The sequence below is a fragment of the Tyto alba genome, unplaced genomic scaffold (genome assembly GCF_018691265.1).
Source record: "Tyto alba isolate M040663 unplaced genomic scaffold, T.alba_DEE_v4.0 Super-Scaffold_5, whole genome shotgun sequence".
NCBI classification, from domain to species: Eukaryota; Metazoa; Chordata; class Aves; order Strigiformes; family Tytonidae; genus Tyto; species Tyto alba.
Window position 1 is genome coordinate 12,524,129 of NW_024881326.1, and position 22,887 is coordinate 12,547,015.

At 45.1% G+C, this 22,887-nt stretch overlaps 2 protein-coding genes across 9 annotated transcripts; both read right to left on the reverse strand.

The window, feature by feature from the left end:
* Positions 1-8,477: 8,477 nt before the first annotated feature.
* On the reverse strand, positions 8,478-11,943 carry TMEM35A (transmembrane protein 35A). The gene is made up of 2 exons (XM_009971227.3): positions 11,822-11,943; positions 8,478-8,994 (listed from the first exon to the last, which is right to left on the reverse strand). The coding sequence occupies exons 1-2, from the start codon at positions 11,939-11,941 to the stop codon at positions 8,608-8,610; spliced, it is 507 nt and encodes a 168-aa protein (XP_009969529.1). The 5' UTR covers positions 11,942-11,943; the 3' UTR covers positions 8,478-8,607.
* On the reverse strand, positions 11,884-22,418 carry TRMT2B (tRNA methyltransferase 2 homolog B). 8 transcript variants are annotated; one of them, XR_006166963.1, is made up of 14 exons: positions 22,328-22,418; positions 21,756-21,962; positions 20,345-20,399; positions 19,737-19,856; positions 19,254-19,353; positions 18,191-18,261; positions 17,594-17,740; positions 17,359-17,453; positions 16,662-16,876; positions 16,432-16,533; positions 16,131-16,250; positions 15,023-15,122; positions 12,227-14,219; positions 11,884-12,036 (listed from the first exon to the last, which is right to left on the reverse strand). XR_006166963.1 is itself a non-coding variant. In XM_032995954.2 (13 exons), the coding sequence occupies exons 2-13, from the start codon at positions 21,935-21,937 to the stop codon at positions 14,093-14,095; spliced, it is 1,434 nt and encodes a 477-aa protein (XP_032851845.2). In that variant the 5' UTR covers positions 21,938-21,962; positions 22,328-22,418; the 3' UTR covers positions 11,884-14,092. The 8 variants fall into 8 exon arrangements, 5 of the variants coding, with proteins under 5 accessions (XP_032851845.2, XP_032851847.2, XP_032851846.2 ...); XR_006166962.1 differs by having other exon boundaries at positions 12,223-14,219; XR_006166961.1 differs by having other exon boundaries at positions 12,181-14,219.
* Between the last annotated feature and the right edge of the window lie 469 nt (positions 22,419-22,887).

The window sequence follows — 22,887 nt, forward strand, 5'->3', positions numbered from 1 at the left end:
GTAAAACAAATTCTATATAGATTTGGGATGACTTTGAGGTAGTCTGTAAAGATGATTGTCTAACAAGGGTCAGGGTGCACAACTGATAAGGGATAATTAGTTCCTCTTTGGGGCTCTAGGAGGAGGATTTTTCAGCATATATGCATTTGGGACTACATCTGTTTCAGCGGCAAACTTAAGAAAACTGGAGATACTATATATGAACATCAATTTTTTATTGAGATACAATACTGATATTTTACTGGTGTTTTAATATATTTTCTTGCTGCCGCATTGTACTGAAGCACAAATTTGAGATTATTTTATTAAAATGTTCAATCATCTCTTTAAATGCCTGTGGTTATTAATATCTGGTCAAGTAGTGTTCAGATGGCTTCCATTCTGCATCATCTTGTCTTTTGCTGAAATTCCCCTGACATGATTCTACCCGTTCTGCGCAGTGTTTGAGCATAAGAGAAATATTTTCAGATATGTCTCTCAAAAAAGGAATTTATGTCTGTCCAACATTTTTCTCTAAATTTCAAAAAGTTTATTTTCATGAATAATTAAGAAAATAAGGAAAAACTGAAAACAGACAAACATCAAGAAGAACAAACTCAGAGGTAACACACGCTTCTTACAACACTCTGTAAGATTTGAGATACACAGGGGTTCAAGCTCTGGTGACAGTGATACCAAAGACTTAAACAATTATACAAGTATACAGAGAACAGGCCCCCTTTGTGTAAACTTTATGCAGACAAGATAAGCAAGTCTGCGTGCCAAAGAGCAATCCAAACTGTGAATTGTGACCATAAATGTGCAAACTGAGTTAGGGTCCATACCTCAAAACAGCCACCAGAGACCCTTCCCCAATTCAGTACGCTTGCGTGGAGGCAGTTTTGCAATGTTTTAGTATATGCACTAGATTTCCTGGAAATAATTGGGTACTTCTCAGAAATTACATGAATATTCATTTTTTAAATGTATATAATGAGTGTGCCTTAGTCCCTCGGTGTGCATGTTAGGCAGAGAACTCCCCCATGCACCCAGCGCTGCAATAAGCCAATGTCGGCTTTCTAAACCATCATTTGCTTTGGAGAGTTTTCTTGGTTACAATTTTCAGTAACAGAATTTGGTGACCCAGATGGGAACCAAGCTCTCAGGAGTCTCGACAGACCAGAGAAATCTTGAGGACTCCAGTGCACACCAGAGTATTTTGGGGGAGGCCTTCCGATTCCCTGGTGGGGTGAATTTCCGAGACAGCTATCTGGGAGATTAACGACATTGGTCATAAGTATTGGTTGCTTACAAGTAAGTCGTATCTGAATTAAGTATGCATTGTTGAGCTACTGGTATCAGTATTGGAACTTGTAGTGCACAATTGTGTAATCCGTACACTACTACGGGGACATCCAGAGTCCAAATTTTGTTTGGGTATTTGTAGTAATTTTGAAACTTTGTAAAATGGGAGCTGGACAGTCTATTGAAGGGGGAATTCTTAAATGTTCTCCCTTGGGTTGTCTATTAAAAGATTGGAGCAAGTTTGGGGGCGACCCCCTCACTCATAAGAAGTTGATAAAATATTGTAATCATTGGTGGCCCTTGTATAGATCAGATGATCAGGAGAAATGGGCTAAGAACAGAAGTGTAAACTATAATACAGTGTTGCAATTAATGTTGTTTTGTAAACACGAAGGAAGATAGGATGAAATGTCATATGTGAATTTGTTCTTTGCATTATGGGATTATTATGATATACATAAGGAGTGTGTCTTGATTGCAAGTGAAAGTGGTATATTAGCACTAGAGGCAGAAAATAAGAAATTGCCTAAGTATTGTTCGGTATGTAGCATCAGCAAGTGATGCAACAAAGAAATGGGAAGAAGAGGAGGACGCTGAGATGTTGGTCGGACCAAGAAGGGGAAATGGGGCAAGGAGAAATGAGCAGGATATGGCAGCACAGGGCGAAAGGGGGGGTAAATGGAAGGCAAAGGGAACAAAAGAATAGTGATTTGGATAGTTCCGATGAGGAGGAAGATTTCAGTCTGATGGTGGGTAAGAGTAGGTGGGGAAATACTCAGAATATATAAGCCCCTCTCAGGCAAGCGGTGGGACCGGATGGACCAGTTTGGGTAAAAGTGCCATTTTTGATGTCAGATTTAAAGGCTTGGAAGCAGATGACAGGCCTATTTAGGGGGGACCCCAAGCGGGTAAAAAAGTTATGGAAACTATATTTGAAAATCATGATCCAGATTGAAAAGATCTACAAGTTATCTTAAACAACTTAGTGTCTTACGAGGAGAGAATTATTATGGCCAGGGCTAAAGAGGGGGCAGAACAAGTCCGTGTTCAAACTGCACAGGCAGGACGGATAGGGGATCATTTTCCTCCCAAGAACCCTAATTTGGATCCCAACATCCCTGCTCAAAGGTTATTATTAGCTAAATACCAACAACTGATTTCACATGGTGTTCAGAATGCTATTCCAAAGTCAAAGAATTGGTATAAATTGTATCAGGTCATCCAAGGAAAGAACAAGGATCCCTCTTCTTTCTATGAAGGACTAATGGAAGCTGCTAGGAAATACATTGATTCAAATGCAGAAATTGAGGTGCATGCTGTCTTGGTCCACATTTTTATGGGACAATCTAGTGCAGACATGGAAATTACAGGAGTTAGAGGGAGCAGATGCCTGCTCATTGGATAGAATATTAGAAAATTCTTGGAGTGCATATAACAATAGAGAAAAGGTGGAAGAAGAAAAAAAAAAAAAAAAAAAAAAAAAAACTTAAAGGTAGTAAGATACTGGCATCAGCTATAGCCCAGGAAAATGGTAGGGTCAGAAGGCAGGGCTGTTGGGGCCTGAGGGGAAGAAGGTTTTCTGGTGGAGCACAAAGGGCCGGAATACCATTAGGAAAGGATCAGTGTGCTTTCTGCAAGGAGAAAGGACACTGGAAAACGGAATGTCCACAACTAAGCAAGCAGGGCCCAGAGGAAATGCTGAGGCAGGCTGCTAACATGATGATGTTAGATTCAGACTGAGGAAGACCAGGGGAAGAATCGGAACCCTCCCCAACAGAACCCCTCGTTATAGTAAGATTGGGGAATGAGAACGTAAAATTTTTAGTAGATGCGGAGGCTACTTACTCAGTATTGAATACATGCAAGGGTAATGTTAGTAATCAGAGCATGTCAATTATCAGTGCCGCAGGGCAGAAAGAAAATCAGTCATATTTCCAGTCTTTGAAGATTGGAATTGGGAAAAGGGTGTTAATCAATCAATTTCTCTATATACCAGATTGTCCTGTATCACTATTAGGACAGGATATATTAAGTAAATTGAATATATAAATTACTTTTGAAAAAGGGAAAATATTCCATATTGCTGAAAATAAAGCTTTGGATGCACAGATTGCCCAGCAGGAAGTAATATATTTGTGGTTCACAATTTCCCAGGGCCAACGTAGTCTTGGAACTGAAAGAAAAGAGGCAATTTGTCAAATCTCAGAACCCAAGAGTTTAGAGCATTTCTCAGAATGTCCAGATGGTGTCGTCTATGGATAACGAATTCTGGACTCACTGCCAAACCCCTATGTGAAGCTGTACAAGGGGAAGGAAACCTTGTTTGGACTCGGGAGTGCAGAGGTGCATTTACCAAATTGAAACAGGCCTTAATGAGTGCTTCAACTCTAGGCTTTGAAATTTAGAAAAAACATTTGAACTAGTTGTACATGAGAGACTGCATATTGCCTTAGGAGTGTTCACCCAGAGACTGGGATCATGGAGAAGACCCATGGGGTACTTTTCAAAACAATTAGACAGTATCAGCAAAGGATGGCCAGCATGTCTCCGAGCAGTGGTAGCTACAGGACTACTGATCCAAGAGGCCCAAAAATTGACGCTCAGGAAAAAGCTAACTGTATTTGTGCACCATGCAGTTACAGCAGTTCTAGAACAAAAAGGAGGACACTGGTTGTCACCAAGCCAGATGCTAAAATATCAAGCTATTCTTTTGCAATAGGAAGTTGTGGAGCTGAAAGTAACCACAATCCTGAATCCAGCGACCTTCCTAACTGCTGATCTTGGTGGAGAGGAATTAACTCATGACTGTTCACAAATGATGGAGCAGATATATTGCAGCAGAGCAGACTTGAAAGACATGTGAATGGAAAATGCAGACTGGGACCCATTTGTAGGTGGTAGCAGCTTTATACGGGATGGAATGCAGAAAGCAGGATATGCAGTGGTAACCATTAAGGAAGTAACTGACGCCAAAGCTCTGTCATCTAACAGTTTGGCTCAGAAAGCAGAGCTCATAGCCTTATTAAGAGCATTAGAACTGTCAAAGGAAAAAACTGTTAATATATGGACAGATTCAAAGTTTGCCTCAGGGGTAGTCCATGCTCATGGGGCCATTTGGAAAGAAAGGGGACTCTTAACATCTCAAGGATCCCCAGTCAAATACAGGCCAATGATCCAATAATTATTACAAGCAATTCATCTACTTAGACTAGTACCAATCATGCATTGTAAGGTGCATCAATTTGGAAATAGTCCAGTGCATACAGGAAGCCATATGGCAGATAAAGCTGTGAAAGCAGCAGCTGAAAGTCATTATTGCTAGTTTTGCTGAAAAAGGTCCAGAGGTTGGGACCTAAGAGACCACAGTATACACTAGAAGACAACCAATTGGCTAATCTACTGAAGGCAAATAAAAAACAAGAGGAGTGGTAGGTGAGTCCTTCACATCAAGTAATAGTTACACAGGAAATTATATGTGAATTGGCTAACAGACAACACCAAGAAACTCACTGGGGAATTGAGACAATGGTGGAGGCATTGAAAACACAAGTGCTAAGTGTACAAATGACTGGGGTAGCCAAAAACATAGTGAAGAAATTAGAGTTATGCTTGAATTATCCTCACTTACCCCGAAGACCTTTACCAGGGCTGATAAAGAGAGGAAACAGACCAGGAGACTATTGGCCAATAGACTTCCAAATTACCATGGCAAAATGGATACCAGTATTTCTTAGTAATTATAGATACTTTTTCAGGCTGGCCAGAAGCTTGTCACACCAACAAGGCAGAAGAAGTAGCGAAAGTGTTAGTTAAGGAAATAATATGGAGATTTGGGGTACCTATAGGACTATCTTCAGATAGGGGATCCACACTATATAGCAGAAGCCGTTCAAAGTTTAGCTAAAGCATTAGGAGTAAAATGGGATCTCCATACCCCATGGAGACCTCAGTCAAGTGGGAAAGTAGAAAGAATGAATCAAAGCCTAAAAAGATAGGTAAGTAAAATTTGCCATGAGGCTCAGGTAAAGTGGCCAAATGCTTTACCCTTAGCTTTGCTACGAAGACATATCCAGCCTAGAACTAAAGAAAAGGTTAGTCCTTTTGATATCATATACAATAGCATACACGTGCCTGTGCATCAATACCAACCCAGAGACTGGGTGTATCTGAGGATGTGGTCAGACAAACCGTGGAAGGAGAAGTGGAAAGCACCTTTCCAGATTTTACTCACCACCTACACAGCTGTCAAGCTCGAAGGAGTCACTCTGTGGATACATCACAGCAGGATCAAGCCAGCCATATCACCAGAATGGACTGTCAAACAAGAAGAACCTTTATGCTTAAAATTAATTCAGGAATCATGATGTTCTGGGTTATACTCTTGCGATAATGTCAAGAAGTGCAGAAGTTGATACAGATGGAGAGGCCAACGCAGACTTAGATGAAAACTTAATTCTAACTTTAATACAAGGGTTTGGTAGAGTGTGTAATCTTACCAGTGTTACAGCATGTATCCCAGTTCCTCATTCAGCCAGTCAGCATATCCCATGGGGTATTACACTGATAAATTCATCTTTATTAGAGGAATATGATAACATCACAGAGGCCTTTAAACGTGCTAACGCTTCCTAATATTTAGATAAAGAGAGTAAGTGTACACAGAGAGGTAGCCATGTTTTACAATATGCTACTCCTTGGAGATCAGCAGATAATAGCACAGTATTTGGGAGGGGTTCAGAGGAACAATGTCCCATAGGATCACAACCCTTAAACACCCACTTTTTGCAGATAGCTTTAGCAGCCTCTGGCAGACAGGCTGCAGGATTATTGAGACTGTTACCAATAATGCAGTAGCTAATGGGACCACTGCTCTGGAATGTACTAATCTTAGGAAAAAACTCAAAACTTGGACCAGACCTTTAGAAGAGTATTAGAAGTATATAGGAAACATATATTGGTGCTCCAATTGGGGCATGAAGCCTATTTATAACATTAGCAGAGCCAATTGGAAGTGCCCCAATGTCTTATAAATCATAGTAAAATATTGATCTTACATTCTATGTTGATGATGATGGAATATTGCAAGAAACAAAATTTCTCAAATGCAGACTGTAGACAAGAAATTCTGTCCCCAAGTTATATGACATGCGTCACATCGGATGGATACTGGACTACCCAACTATGGCTTAGTACAGTAACTAGACAAGTAACTTGAGGATTATTGACCCTCTGTCCAACATGGAAAAAGAGTCCAATCACAGCCCATTATTGGGGATGAATTAAAAGAGATACTGAAACAGAAAAAGACCTTGATATTTGAACAGAGCCTTTCACAGCAGTACAACTTGATTATGGATTCCAAAGTTTCCTATTACCAGGACTAACAGCTTTAGAAAATTGAGTATGATAGAAAATTTGACTTGGCAAGTAGAAACTTTGTCAAGATACACTCAAAAAGGATTCCAAATTATTAATAAACAGGTCCAAGCTAATACTAAAATGACTTTAAAAATAGGCTAGTCTTAGACTTGATGTTAGTTAAAGAACAAGGGGCATGTGAATATCTTAAATTAGACAAAGAACACTGCTGTATCCACAACCCAAATATTGCTGATAACCTGCAAGAACAATTAGACAAAATCAGAAAATTAGCAGAAGACAGCAGAGTGACCAGGGATGCAGCAGAGAATAATTGGCTCAACAAGATCCTCCAAGGATTAGGTGGCTGGTCTCTAAAACAATGGTTAGCCACTTTGTTGGAAGTAATAATTTCTGTAGTTATAGTTGTTATAGAAATCTGCATAGGTTGTACTAAGAGAACCATTGAGAAAAATATATGGAAGTAGTAGGAAAATCTAACTACTTCCAAAGGAGGGATTGATACCAAAGACTTAAACAATTATACAAGTATACAGAGAACAGGCCCCCTTTGTGTAAACTTTATGCAGACAAGATAAGCAAGTCTGCGTGCCAAAGAGCAATCCAAACTGTGAGTTGTGACCATAAATGTGCAAACTAAGTTAGGGTCCATACCTCAAAACAGCCACCAGAGACCCTTCCCCAATTCAGTACGCTTGCGTGGAGGCAGTTTTGCAATGTTTTAGTATATGCACTAGATTTCCTGGAAATAATTGGGTACTTCTCAGAAATTACATGAATATTCATTTTTTAAATGTATATAATGAGTGTGCCTTAGTCCCTCGGTGTGCATGTTAGGCAGAGAACTCCCCCATGCACCCAGCGCTGCAATAAGCCAATGTCGGCTTTCTAAACCATCATTTGCTTTGGAGAGTTTTCTTGGTTATAATTTTTGGTAACATCAGGACTCCCCTCAGCTCACTGAAGTTGTACGTGGGATGAACAATGAGGTACCTGGACACGTTCAGACCTTCATGTATCAGCAATAACCAACAATTCTATAAAGTTGTGGTAGTTGTGGAAAAAGGGATTTTTTCTTGCAAGTAAATAGGGAGCATGATGCTCCTTGCCAACAGCAGACAGATATTTTGTGAGTTCTTTGGGCAGTTCTGCTCCCCATCCCCTCATCTGGGATTTTTACTCTCTGCCAAGAGGGGTAAAGAGGTGTCATTATCTCATGTGAAACAGGCAAAAAATTACTGTTATCAGGCTCTTGTCCCAGTTTCAGAGCCTCTGCAAAGTGTGTAAATCAAGGAAGATGTAAACAGCACATCCCATGTTTTCCCTGGATAAGCAGTCCAAAGAAAGGACTGGGTACAAAGACACCAAAGGCTAAGGGACACCTCTCTCAAACACAACAAACAGCACTTTTATGCTTGGTAGGGTCCTTTCCCCCCTTGACTATGGAAAAGGAGATGCAGATTTGTGGATGGGGCTGCACAAGCCAGCACAGGGACACTGGTTATGTTCTACCCAGCCACTGTTGCCAAGACTGCCACATAGCAGAAATGCATCCAGGCCAGGTTTCAGCTGCCTTGAGGCTCAGGGCTGATGCTCAGGGACTAATCTCCCTGCTGCAGCAGTGCTGAGTTAGCGTGACTACCTGCCCAAGTCTTTGCCCATGCTCTCAGGCTGGTTTTGCAGCTTCTGCTGAGGCCAGCACTACTCCAGCCAGGCTGCTAACTGCCTCCAAGCTGTCCTGGTGAAAGCTAGCTTGTATTTTTCTACATTACAGGGCAGCAGCAAAAGCAAGACTACAGTGTAGACATACCATGTGTGTCTCAGACCCCAAGTGCAACTTTATTTAGACAGACAAAAAATATAAATAGGTAAATAAAAAACAAATTTTCTGGGTGATTTTGGAGAGAGCTGCCTTGAGGGTCCGTATTTCTCACACGCGCTCAACTAGGATACCTTCATTTTGCCTTTCTCAGGAGCTGCTTCATGGATGAGTGGCTGCTCATCCCCATTCACTGACAGGATTCTCTTTTCTGGCAGCTGCTCCTCAGGCTGGCGGGCAATCAGCAGACGACAGGTAAGCAGGATCCCAAAGACTAGGGCATGGGCGTAACGCTTGAGTGGATCCCCCACTAGCTGGTGGAAAAAGAGCACAGCCAGGACAAGGAGGAGGAGGAGAAAGTTGGCCACGTCTTTGGGACGACCAGGCACCAGTGTCATGACAATGCCGCATGCTACTTCTAGGGCACCAATGCTCTTGCGGAGAAGGATGGAGCTGACTCCTATCTTCTTTAGCATGGGGAGGGCCCGCACGTAGCTTTTGTACGCTCGTTTCTGAAATCAAGCAGTAATAGCGTAGAACACCACAATGTGAGAAAGCAAAGGCAAAGGTGACTTCCACTGAAATAGACTGATGTGCAATATGACCTAAAGATGACTTCAATCATCGCAGATCCCTCTGGCACAATATCCAATCTGTAACCCTAAAGCTTTTGTTGGGGGGATAATCAACACCATCAACTTGCAATTCCCCCTTTATAAGCTGTTGTCTCCTCACTGGAAAATAGTTCTGCAGCCTAGCACCCATCTTTGGAGCTAGGACCAGGCCAGGTGTACCTTCTCCTGAAATCTGAAGTTACAATTGCTAGAATAAGCAATGCAGAACTATGTTGTGTAAAAAAAAGTACCTCTCTCTGAGAGTAGCTTGTCCTTTATAATTAAATAACACACCTAATCCCTGGAAAGCTAAGGCACAGCAAGTTAAAACAGAAGTCTCTTTTTTCCTCAAAGCAACTTATAACATCCCAGTGTTTACAGGCAGTACAATCTTAGCATAGAACTATACATCAAAGCTGACATTCATCAACCGTATCCTGTGTTTACATACCTTTATGATACCTTTATTCCTCAGATGAAAGCAAACTGACGTTTGACATCCTTTGCTCCCTCGATTATGCTGGATTTTAGAAGCAGTGTAAATTGCAAGACAGCCTCCTTACACAGCAGCCTCATTGTTTCAGGGAAGAAACCACCTCTGTCCTTATACACATCCAGTTCTTGCAGTTGAACATTAGGTGCTTGTGGGCTTACCATTTTTGTTTGGCATTTTTTTCTTTTTCAATCAAGTATTTCCTTTATATTTTAATAAAGCCCCTAGCTATTGGAGGCAGTGAAATTATTTCCACTTACAGCTGAGTATACTATCACTGCAGACCTTCTTGCCACTCTGTTCTCTGCTTTCTAATCAGGGAGAGGGAAATGGAAGCTGAATCTTGAGTACGGAGTTGTTCAGCTCTCTCAGACACTGATCAGATTGTAGATTTACTTCCATGTGATTTTGGAAACCTGCACTACAGGTACACAGAACTTCGCCACTACTCTGTAAATTTTGCTGCGTCCTTCTAAGAAGAGCTGACACTTCACAGGTGGTTAAAAAATATATAGATCTGTCAATTTTGCTCTTAAATAATTGAAGATTTCATGACATATTTAAGTGTATGCATTGTAAAGATGCATTTTAAACCTTCAGTGAATAAAACCTCTCAGAGTATTTTTAAACAGTTGTGAAAAATAAAGCTTTTTAAATAAATGTACTATCAGCATGTCCTAGAGTACTCTGGTATTTTAAGTATTTTATTAGACAAACTAGCATGTCTGGTTCTTGCTGAATGAAAAACTGCAAGTTTGGTGTTGCAGGTGGATAACAGAGGTTCTCTGCTTGGGGCAAGAAGCCATGCTTATTGATTGGCAAGATCAGGTTTCACAGTCTCCATTACATGACAGATCACCCTGGTATGCAGCGCAGCAAAAGCCTGAAAGCCTAATGAGCATCAGCATGCTACAATATGGGCTATTAAGAATGATGGTGCTGTGTAATATCTGAGTACCTCTGCTTTCTCTTTGGAAAAATGGAGATCATTCCTACCTGTAGGCCTGACTCTTGGTAAAACAGAAAGGGACAGAGAAGCAAAATATTTTACAGAGGAAGGATTTGGCAATGCTGCTAAAGTCTCAGTGTTTTTTTTTTCTGTCCCTTATGCAGCAGAAGCTTAAGAGCTTTGTTTTCTGGGCATTTTATCTCAGTCTCTTGCTCCTGAGTTACTTCTTGGTGATCCTTCTCTGTGAGACCCCCTGTGCTGGACTGCAGACAAGGTACTGCGATTCAGATGTTATTTGAGAGCTAAGGAAAAGCAGCTGGAGCAAAGGGAGAGAACAGAATATACTGGAAACTTCCAGTACCCTTTTTTTTAGGGCCACAAAAATTATACCAACGATTTTGAGCTGCTGCAATAAATATAAGGGGGGGGGCGGGGGAAAGGGTGGCAGGAGAATAAACAAACATAGACAAGGAAGCACAACGTAGCAGCCAGCCCTTCGCCTGCCTGCAGCTCACAGCCAGCAAATTGGCTCTGCAGCAGGGCTGGCCCTAGGCAGAGAGGAGCACAAAATAGCTCACCAGCTGAGAAACACACACAGTGACTTCTGCCTCTTGTCACCCCTTTCCCATTAGGCAAGAGAAGGAGAGGCTCATTTCCCAGGCTAAAGAGAATAATAAGGTGACAATAGTATCTTCTTCTGCCAGCTAAGAATATCAGAGCATTTCAGAGTCATGAATTAATCCCTGCACAAGACTGGTGAGGTAGGGACAGTCAGTGTCATTATCCTTGCTGTAAAGCACAGAATTCTGAGGATGATTATCTGGCTGCCAAAGCAGGCATCTGCTTTTCCTACCCTGAGTCCAGGGGGTATGCATTCTCCCAGGGACCAGCTGTACCTGCCTGCTACATGTCTGGCACATCTTCAGACCTTGCTTTTCAGAGACCCTTGTGTCCCCATCTTTTGCAGGCATTGGTGTGCTGTGCTACCTTGTCTTCCTTGCCTCCCCTCCCCATCCTTGTCCACAAGAGGTTTCTCCATGGATAGGATCAGAGGGAGCCTAGGGGAGGGCTGCGTGGATATCCTTGGCACTGCGTATTATGTTTCTCTCCATGTCCATCGAATAAGGAGACAGATTTAAAAATAATCCCTTCTTTCCTCTCCCGCCCATCACTCGGGGCTCCAGAGCAATCATTGTCTGTGTATCCCACTGCAAACACTTATTCTGCCGCAAGGTTGAGGGGAGAGAGCACTAATGCATCCCCCTCCGTGCTGCCGTACTCACCATCTCATTGTAGGCATCTCTGCTGAGCCGAGGAGTCAGTTTGATGGTCCCCATAAAGACAAAGAAGAGCCCCAGGGCCACCGAGAGGGCGACGATGGTGATAGTCCTGGGAGATGCCATGGAGCTGCTGGGAACAGGTCCTAGTGAGGCCTTCTCTCTCTGGCTGCCAGCCTGGGCGGGAGGTAGTCAGTCACCATTGAAGATGAGGAATAAAGCTGCAGAGGCAGAGAGGGTGACAGCGGGAGGGGGATTCAGCCTCCTCCGCTCAGCAACCTCCGGGTCCTAATGCCCCACAGCCGCGCAGGCAGAGCCAGGCTGCTCTGCACCTGCTGAGCAGTGAGCATCCCCACCGCTCCTACCACTGAGTCATCCTCTGTTGCCTCGCACGTTCCATAAATTACCCACAGAAAGCTGAAGCTGAGACAGTTCTAGGGGTGCGGGATGGCAGCCAGACACACAGCACAGTTGCGCACGAGCGGGAAAACGATGACGTGTTAGCGGAGGGCACGGGAGTAACCTGCTCTGGAGGGAAAGTGGTCGCAGGTCTCTGGTACACAGGCAGCTTTCAGATGCTTAGATGCTAATACACAGCAAATAACATATTGCTTAGTGTATTTGCCCCAGAAAAGCAAAACAGATGTCTTGCCCCTGTGACTGTCCTGGAACCTGACACGGAGGCCACTGTGCAACCCTCCCCAATTGCAGATAAAACCTGTCCTGCATCTTCAGCACTCCAGAGGTTAGTGGAAAGGTTTCCTAGTCCTCTGTCACTTTTTGATTTAAAGTCATTATCTCTCCCCCGCTAATTTGCAGCAAATTTCCTTTTGACAAAAGCATAGCCAGGGTAGGCGGAAATCCATTCAGATCTCGCGGCGAGAAGCCGAGGTAAAATTACACAAAAAACTGCTGGAAAACGGCATTCCTCGCTATAAAGTGAAAACAAGAGGCTGTAACAGTGTGCAAGAATCTTACACTTGTGCGATAGTACAAGACTGACACTTACCTATGCCAGTCAGGAATCTCTACGTCATCTCCCTTTCTGGTGTAGTAAGTCTCAAGTCCTAAACCCATGTATTTTAAGCCCCCATGGCTTGAGACTGGTGGTGGTGGTTATTCCAAGCTCAGAGTTCCCTAGAACTGGATTTAAAAGTCTTAATAATACAGGCACCTCTCCCCGTTTCACTGGGAGTTTGTCAGCCTTGATTCACCCATATCAGACAGGGAATTCCTCTTTTGGAGGAAAGAGTCAAGTTTAACAGCCTGATTGTAGAAACCTGTTCTGCTACTGGTCTGGCCTAGATGACCAGGATAAACCAAAAGGTAACTTCAATACAATATAAAAATAAATTAAAAAAAAAAAAATAAAAGGAGTCCTCAAAACAACGTGGAGTTCACAAAACACAAGGGGATTCTGCTTACTCAGACCTACCTCCAGGTTGTAGCAGCTCCATCTTTTGAAGAGCTGAAGAGAACTTCATATAACATTGATGTTCACAGCTTGCCAGTCAGTGAGCATAGCAGGCCAGATACAAAACACATGAAATTTTTGAATTGGCTATTGCTGAGAAACGTGATGAGGAAAGAGCTTGTTGCTTCTGACATTTTCACAGGGCATTTCACATTTAGGTATCATTAAGGATTAGCGGAGAAGGGGGAAGCAGGTGTGGAAGGAGAGACACTGAAATCTCTTCTCTCTTAATTTCATTTTATAGAAAAATCTTTCTCATTGCCTCCAACTTATCCACGTGACTGACAGCAATTCAATATTGGGCTTGGAAGTTTATGCAGGAAATATTTCTCTGACCCCAAAAGCATGAGGAGTTCTAGTTCCTACAGTTTCTTCATAGCAAGTGCACTATCAACTTGAAAAAATATCTGCAATATCCTTGAAACACACAGAGAATGAATGCCATGGCAGTATTTGAAAATACAGTGGATTTTAGTACTTCATATTCACATGTTGATGGTGGAAACCCACAATATCAAGGAGAGCGTTATTTTCCAGGCTGCTTTAACCAGCAGCCCTAGGAGAGGTTGCAGCGTAGGGAAGGGTGATGAAAAGCTAGAGAGAACCTTTTCACCCCAGAAATCCAAGTGTTTCCTTACAGAACAGTGTAGTTAGGCAACCCAAAGTAAAAGCAAAAGCAAAATAATTTATTTTTATACAAATTTCAAGAAAATAAGTTAAAATCCTAACTACATCGACTCCAGTCTTCAGGACAGTAGGAGGTTGCTTCCCAAGCTCTCAGAGCTGGCATACCTGCCTCCTTGTCAGCGGGTGAGCAGCAGCACCAGCTCACAATGAACAGTATGAGGAAACATGTCAAATGGTACAGCCAACATGGGGGCGAATGGATCTCCTGCGAGGTTCTTCCCTGGGTCGGGTGGGCAGCACAGCCTGTGGAAAGCAAAGAGAGCATCCTTTAAACCAGTAGCAGAAGCCTTCCCACCATTATTGGTAGAGCAGTAGCACAGAGGAGGTATTGAGTGTTTGGCTAACATCCCTCAGAGTCTGCAGCTGCCACTGCCTGAGGTCTGGAACCATCAATACTGAATCCCACAACCAACTCTGAAAACCTCATGGACAAGCTGAAGAGTTAGTGGCAAGGTTAAAGCTCCCTTTATCACAAGCCATGCCAGCTGAAAGACACTTAATAACTCTTAGGAAATAATCCTCAGATTTGCACTACCTTCATTGGTTACCTGTGGACAGATTTATCACCTGCAAAAGGCCTGCCCCAGATAAAGACTAGGCTATATGATTAACCCTAAGTAGGTGACTAATCCCCTTGGCTTCACTTCATTGTCTAGGGGCCAACCTTCCAGCAGTGAACCCAATGTACTCTCTATCCCACATCCAATGTGCTGTTTTGTTGAGGAAGGATTCACAATGCCATTATGGCATGTTCACATTATTTTCTATTCCTTGCTGACGCACTAAAGCATCCTGCTGAAAAATAAAACTCAAAGAATACCCACTGCCTTAAACCAGCAAGTGCAGGTAAACCCAAAGCAACACAGAAGCATAAACAACTTCTGACCATTCCCTAACTAGTCCTGGATCACACCTGCAGAACTCACCCAGTGAAATTCAGTCACAACAAAAACCTTCATAAGCCACGGTCAAATATTTATGTCCTTGTCTGGACTTAATAGGGTCTGTCACCAGGTCATTGGGAAGGAAGAGAGGAAGGTGCTCACTCAAGAAAGTTCCTCATGGCTTCACCCTCTGGCTTGCAGGAGATGTAGAGCAGCCTCCGGATGGACTTGCAGTTTCGGATGGCCCGCACAGCCCTGTAATCTGCAAAAACAGATACCGTGCTTCCCCAATGACCCACCACCACCATGAGCTCTCCAGAAGGAGCAACTGCACAGCAAACATCATAGAACTGCACTGAACCGTCAAAAATACAGAGAAAAAAAAAAATGCATTTTGCCATGTCCTATCTCAGATGCAGGCTCTTAAGAGGCCAAGGATGCAAACCACTCTGCTAAGAGCTCAGCTGATTTGGCAGGGTGGAGCAGTGGGATAAATCCCTCAGCTTCCCAGGGGGATGAAGGATGAGAGAAAAATTGTTACTTAATTAAGCAGAGCCATGCAAAACCTTCCATGCACACTTGTGAGACTGCATCTGGGCACCAGGACCAGTTTGGGACTTCCCGGTATACACTGGAGTCCAGCAGAGACCACTAAGACAGTTACAGGGCTGGGGCATAGCAAGCATGAGGAGAGTGTGAGGGCTGGGGCTATTCAGCCTGGGGAAGAGAAGGTGAGCAGGGATCCATTTTCTATCTTCAGGGGCCTCATGGGGGATTACAGAGAAGGTGGAGCCAGAATCTTCTCAGAGGTGCATGAGAAGAGGGTGGAAGGCAAGAGGTGCGCTGCAGCAAGGGGAAAATATGATTAAATATATTAGGGAAAACACTTTCAGGAGAGAATATCCACCCTTGGACACATTCAAGCCTCAACTGGGCTTTGTAGCCCTGTGCAACCTTAGGCAACTCTGAGGTTGGCCTTGCTTTAATAGCGAGACTGCACCACAGACCTCCAGAAACTCCTTCTCTCCTAAATAACTCTGTGAGCCTATGAAAGATGGAAAAAAGATTCAAGCTGTCTGCTTTAAAGAGAAAGTATGATAAAGGCACCGAAAACAGCAGACTCTATGGGATTGTTATGTTACTTGTCAGCAACAAGGTAAGAAACTAGAGACTAAGCAAGGAGAGGGTTTGGAGCCCGTATAACAGATCTCACAGAACTTGTTCAAAATGCTCTGTTTTCAAGATGAAAATAAATAGCATATTCTCTCACGGAGCCCAGCCCGCGATGGGTTCACCACAGCAACAAGGGGTCGGTCATCCTCCCACAATGACAGGAGCTGTGGTAACATAGTCTCTGCCTTTCCACTGTGAAACTCACAGTTTGAAATTCCTGTGAAGCAAAAATCAAACACATGAACTGAGCAGAGTCAGTCTCACCAGACATTAGGTATATCATGAAGTACCGCCCTTCGCTGCATGGAGGTAGCTTGTTAGGATCCCTCTGCTCACTTCTGCTTCTGATTTTTCAGCAGTTAGTTTGAAACTTTCTGCCACAGTGAGTTTGAACTCACCATTGAATGCTGCATTCCATCTGGCATCCTCTATTGCCTTCTCCACCACCTCAATACCAATAACCTTGGACACTTGGTGAGCCAGAGCAAGACCAATTGTGCCTGGAAACGAGGGAAACAAAAATACTCCATACATCCATGCTGAAGAAGCAAGCCTTTAGATAGTGGGGACCATTTTTGGTATGCAAAGCACCAGCCCTGGAAGCCAGGCTCACATGGCTACTGCTCACCCGTTCCACAGCAGATGTCAAGGAGGATGGTGTCCTCATCAGCCTGACTCAGCTCCCGGACTGCCTGGTACAGAACTTCTGCTCCACCTGTGTTTATTTGGAAAAAGGCATCTGGAGAGATGCGAAACTTCAGGCCGAGCACTTCTTCAAGGATGTGTGGTTCTCCATGAAGGAGCTGGAAGGGGGACTGCTCGTGGGTGCAGCGTGTCATAGTGCTAGCAGACCACACAAAAAAAACAGTTGTTAGATAGAAGGCAGCAGAGAGGCAGCTGATTATCATTTCCATTCCCATTCCCAGGGTGCTCATGTGCAGAGAAAGATGGTTCTTTCCCCACCAACTTTTATTTCATGTGAGACTTTCAACAGGATCCAAGAATTTTTATTTTGATTCCTAAGGTCTGTTCCCCAATTTTGCTGCTAATGTGATTTACTGTCTTGCAAAAGTCACTGTAGGTGTTATTCTTTAGTTTCCCATGCTCATAATTCCCATGAGGTAGAGCCACAGTGACTTGAAGTATTTCAGGTCTGGAAAAACAAAAGATGTGGCCATCTTAAAACCACATCTGCAAGAGGCATCCAATCATCTGTCATGCTCTTCAAGCACTTCCTGAACTGGTAGAATTTGAGTTTGATCAGAGAGGGGGGAGAAAAAGGAGGTAGATTTGTTTCCACTTTTTCCCTGTGTCGAGACATATACCTCTCTTGAAAATAGAGTGAAGTCAAGGCACAGACTGTTCCAGGTCCACACGTGAAGAACTCCTTAAGCAATGCTTTCTGAGTAGCCAGTGCCTCCTGTCAAGAGTGAGAAAGGAAAACCTGACTGTTTGGGTAATCTGATTAGACACCTCTCCCCAGCGATACACCCAGCAAGCTCAGGTCAGCCAGCTACCTGATATGCCTCTTGCCAGGGGCCCTGTCCTCCACATACTCACCTGGCCCAGGTCCTGGGGGTGGAAGGTGATGATAGCCATGGTGTGGCCACAGCTGGTGGTGCGTACAACGAGCTCCCGCCAGTGTCCGCCTTCGTGGAAGAGGATGCAAGGGTCCAGGGGGGAGCGACGGATGAACTCCTCATAGCACTGTGTGGAGGGGAAATGGCACTTGTAGTAGAGCAAAGACAACTGCCCTGGTCTTAGCATAACTCCGTGCACCCCAAATGGGTGGCCCTTCCATCAATATCACCTTGTTTTTCTGTTTGATTTCAGTACACTGAGTGAAAGCTCTTTCCAAGTTCTTGGAACAAAAGACACTTCAATAATTTCAATTTGTGATTCTTACATATTTTAATAGATTGTCAGGAATTCATTGTCACTTGATTAACTTCATTGTTTGGGACAGTTTAGAGACTGCAACATTAACATGCAAGTTTTAGAAAAATATTTATCCATCAGAGTCAGGCCTGAAACTTTCAGAACATGAAAAGGAACTTGAAAACACAGTGTAACTAAAATTACAATGTTCTCACAAATAAGAGTCATGGCAGTCCCTCTGTTCCAGTGTTTTGGGACAGACATGACTTATTTATTTACCTGGGCTACTTGTTTGTGTTTTGGGGGTATGTTCTCCATGTGGTTTGCTTTCACACAGACAATATTTCTTGCTGGAGAGAGACAGACAGGTATTTAATTGTTTTGTTTCAGGGCACATAAACCAATGTAGCAACTGACATGATAAACTGTGGAAAGGCCTTTCCCCTGAATTCTCCCACTGTACAAAAAAAAAAAAAAAAAAAAGGAAAAAACCCCAAACCCGGTATCTAAGTGGCTGACTAAATCTTGTGATGTTCTGGGTACCCACAGTCTGCAGGACCTACCAGAATTCCCTTTCCCAGCGATTACTCTCACTGACTTCCATTAATATGTTGAAGCTCCAGGAGCTTTTTAAATGTCCTCTATCAAATCCCAAACTGTGCTGTTTTTAAACTAAGAAAGCCAAAGCAGATCAAGCTGGTTTTCTAACTGTAGAATAATGGTGCGGGCTTACAGCAGCAAAACAGTTTAGGTTGCCTGGAAGACAGCATTCCCACTTCAACTTAAGTGCTAAACCTCTGCTATCAAAGGTAAAACACATCCATGGAATTATTTTTTCAAAGTGAAAAGTATGGATGTTGACAAACAAAACCTAGTATCAATGATGTGAATGAGTTCATCACTGAGCAGATTGCAAGGGGCACACAGCTCACCCCTTCACTGCAGAAAACCACACTGCCACACTGCATCCCAAAAGCTCCAATGCTGCTCTGCTGCCTGTGGATGTGCACACACCCCCACGCTCTCCCTGCTCAGCACAGCCTCCTGGAGCACGCTAAAACCATGGGAACAGCATAATTAAGACTAACAAAACTAAATCCTGGAGGGGCTGCCACCACAGCTGTCATCCTTACTGCTGTGTATTTAGAAAATTAGAAGCTGGTGTTTCTTAAGAAGCTAGTGAACTGAGGTTTTAAAGTTGCTACCCTGGACTTGGTGGTGTTTCTGTTGGTGTCCCCCAGGATTCAGGCTTCTAACTTAGGTGGAGGCTGTCACAGCAGAGCCTTGCCCCAGCCCAGCCCACACCAGCAGTTTTCTCCCGAACTCCTTGTCCTGCACTGACCTTTGCCAGTTCCCACATACATCCCCACAGTTTTGGGGTTACCATCCGGTCCTCGGTTCACAGAGAAAGTAGATTTGTTTCGGTAGCCATTAATGATGGGCTGAGGGAGAAAAGGAAAAGTAAAGCCTTGGATTAAAAGAAAAAGTAATGGAGGAAAGCCAAAACCCAGCTTGTTTTTTTCTGTTGGCAAGGAAGATACACATGAATGTGCAAAATGCAGAGACAGAGCTTGTGCGCGAGACCCCCAGTACTTCCCCTTGGGAATAAGAAATGGCTCTCTGTGTCAGGTTTATCAGGGCACAAAAAAAACTTCCTAATCACTGGGCTTGTTTCACTCTCTGGTAGTCACAGGCTGCAGAGTAGAAGCTGACAAGGACTACCACAGACACATTCTGTGCCACAAGTAATCCCCACCACGGGACTCTCTAGGAGTCGAGAGCCTGTTAGTGGCTCAGAGGGAGCAGTGTTCCCACGGATACTCACCGAAGGGACTACAGGCGGGAGAGGACAGCAGAGTCCACCAGGTTTCTTCACATCTATGCCCAGCTCCTCAAGACGAGATGCCAGTGTCTGCAAAATCTTCCTCTGGCTTTCATACTTCACCTGCAGAGAAGTCCTGAGCCAGAAACACTCTCACAAGAACATATGACCGTGGGCACCTCTTTATCACCCACCTCTGGGAAAGCCAACAGGAGGGAATACTGCAAGTGGGATATAGCCCCAGAGGAACTCTGCCTTTCTCATCACTGCAGCTGCTTGGAGCAACAGAGAGAGAGAAATCCTGTGACCATGGTCCCCAATCACTGGCCTGGAGCACTGGGTCCAACCTGAAGCCACAATGAACCAGTTGTCCTGCACTGAACGGGATCACTGTGTGAGTGTCCATCCTCTGTGCTGGTGGTGATCACACACAGCACCCACAGGGAACATTCCAGCTCTATCCTCCACAATAACTGAAGAATTAAAGCAGCAGAAAATGGGGTCTGAAGAGTTTACAGCATTAAGCGACTAATGCTAGGGGCTGTTGCTCAAGGGGGCTGGGGGGACAGTTGGGGCAACAGTACAGAGAAGTCCATGTAATCACATCTTACCTGCAGCTGCTTTTGGTAGGGAAGTCTCCACAGCGGAGTCACCACATTGGCTAACCTGGAAAGCACAACACTGCAGCAGTGCCCAGAGCTACTCACCTCCTGATACTTATGGTGTAACATTCCCAGCAGCTGCTTCATGGGCAGGACTGTTCTGGTACAGAGTCTGCACCAGGGCTGGCCGTAAACTTCCAAACTCCCTTTTCATGGCACCTTCCCGGTGCAGAATATTTGTGGCTGGAGGAGGGACCCAGGAACCACAATGACCAGCTCTCCAGGGACAGGCTGAGCCTTTGGCAGAAGATTGTCCAGCAGTGCCGGAGTGTCCTGGGTAACCCAGGTATCTTTCTAATCCCCCTTTAGAGGACAGGGCCAGGAACAGCATTTCCCCTGCACAGGGACCCAGAGAGGCCCTGCCAATCCCTGGGTGAGGTCTGACTCCAGGCTGGTAGAGCCAGGGGAATGAGTATTCAGATGTTACCGGGGGTCCGAGGGGAAAAAAACAAAACAAAACAAAACAAAACAAAACAAAACAAAACAAAACAAACAAAGGGGAAAAAAAGATCATGTTGTAACTTTGTAACTTCAGATGGACTCTGTTGCTTTCTCCCACTGAATTAGAGCCTTTGGCCCTCCCTTGCGGCTCCAAGGATAGCCTGAGTCCTGTCTCCCTGGAGCTTTTCCCTAAAAGAGCAAGATGCTTCTCTCATCACTCAGTGCATCCATCCTGCATCATCTACCTGCTCACACTTCCAGCCACTACTACATCTTTTTGCTAATGCTGTACTAGATTAAATCCGGCACAGTGAAATGCACAGTTTGTGTCTAGCAGGCAGGGAATTACAGGGTGCCCATGCTCACTGACCTGGGCACACATGCAGTGGCAGATTAGAGATAAACCTTGAAAATTGCCACTTCTTGTATCTGAGGCAGGGCAAGCAAGAACAAAACACATAAAAGCTGATTTTTTTTTTTTTTAAGACAGATTAATGGTTGAGGTGAATATGATCCAAACTATCATAACTATCCATCAACTACTGACTCAGTGAGCCCATGGAGAACCTCACCCTGCAGCTGGATAAGTTGCTGTTACTGCTTACTGGGATTTTTGGAGCTGCTGCCAAAGCACCCAGTGCCCACTACTTTCAGGCACAGAACTGCAAATCAAATGACTACTTTCTGCTTGCCAGTATGGCAACTACTGTGCTCCTGATCCTTTCCTCTTAGACCTTTTCATTTGTTTTTTCCATTATTCCTATCCCCAGGTGAAGCTCCAGGGAAGTCAGCTGAGCCCTGGCTCTTCTATTCCTACTGGGGAGAGCTGGGTGGAGGTGAAACTCACGACCCACTGCTGTAACCACTTCAAGTGCTTGGTGCTCTGGAACAGTGCTTGGTCATTTTGTAAGAGTCGTACCTCTCCTCCCAGGAAGAACCTGGCAGGCTGCAGCCCTCCCTGGCCTTTTTCTTCTCCTTCCACTTTGGTGCTGTCTGCTTCTCCGTCGGCAGGCTGCGGTCCCGACTGGTCAGGCTGCTCAGGGGAGCACTTGAAGGGCGAAGGTGCCAGCGCGGTAGCCTCAACATGCAGGACAGAGCCATGGTGGGAAGGAGAGGGGCTGCACCCCTGCAAGCAGCACAGCGAGCCCACTGTCAGCCTCCCAGAAAGCGGCACGTCAGCTACACGTCTGGAGGCGGGCTGAGGAAAACACCACGCTCGTGGCCAGCTCTGCTCCAGAAAGTAAACCCTTTAGTTTAAAAACACCCACGGCCCGCCTGACCCAGGGGGTGTGTTGTTATTTTGCTCAGGGCGGCTGGATGGTGCTCGCAGTTGACATGAGGGCCCGGGGCCTGGCCCAGGTGGGCAGCGCGGGGGGAACCGGAGGCGGAAAGCGGAGTTTCCTTCCTCGGCGGCGGGCGACCGGCAGCCGCCGAGCCCGGGCCGGGTTGGCAGCGCCCGCTTGGCTGGGGCTCTCACAGCCCAGCTCGTACCTCGCGTGGCGGAGAGCTCACTCCTTCCGCTCACGGCCGATCGCCTTCCCGGGGCGTTCGGCTCTCACGTGGCGGGATGCGACAAGCTGCGTTTCCGCTGCCCTGTGTAATTATGGCTGAGGATCCTCCCCGGGCCGGGGAGCTCCCCGCCGCGCTGTGAGGCGGCCGAGACCCCTGCCAGGGAGCCAGGGCCAGCTCCCCCCACCCCGCCGGTGCCTCTGCTCGGTGGCAAGTCCCCGAGCGCTCCCAGGGCTCATGCCTTCTACTTTACCTCCTGGCACCCTGTGCTTTCCGGGTCCGTCCGTGGCAATGGGGAGCCCCGGCGCACCCCAGAGCTCTCTGTGCGTGCAGAACTGCACGGTGTCCAGGCAGCTCCTCAGGGAACGCTGCAGGGGATGCCGGCAGCCACGCAGGGTGGGGGGGCACCCAAGGGAGGTGGCATCTGTCAGTGTCACCACAACTCACCCCAAACGGTCTCTGCCCATTTAGGCACCTGAAACGAAGAGAGCAGCAAGTGGGTGCAACCAGGCTCCGATCCGCTCTGTCCCAGGATTTAAGTG

Coding starts and splice junctions, on each gene's coding strand:
- TMEM35A (XM_009971227.3), bottom strand. CDS start 11,941: ATGGCATCTCCCAGGACTATCACCATCGTCGCCCTCTCGGTGGCCCTG. Junction 8,995..11,821: donor GAGATGCCTACAATGAGATG/GTGAGTACGGCA, acceptor GCTTGATTTCAG/AAACGAGCGTACAAAAGCTA.
- TRMT2B (XM_032995954.2), bottom strand. CDS start 21,937: ATGGCTCTGTCCTGCATGTTGAGGCTACCGCGCTGGCACCTTCGCCCT. Junction 17,741..18,190: donor AACACAAACAAGTAGCCCAG/GTAAATAAATAA, acceptor CCCTCCACACAG/TGCTATGAGGAGTTCATCCG. Junction 16,534..16,661: donor TGACATCTGCTGTGGAACGG/GTGAGCAGTAGC, acceptor CCTCGTTTCCAG/GCACAATTGGTCTTGCTCTG.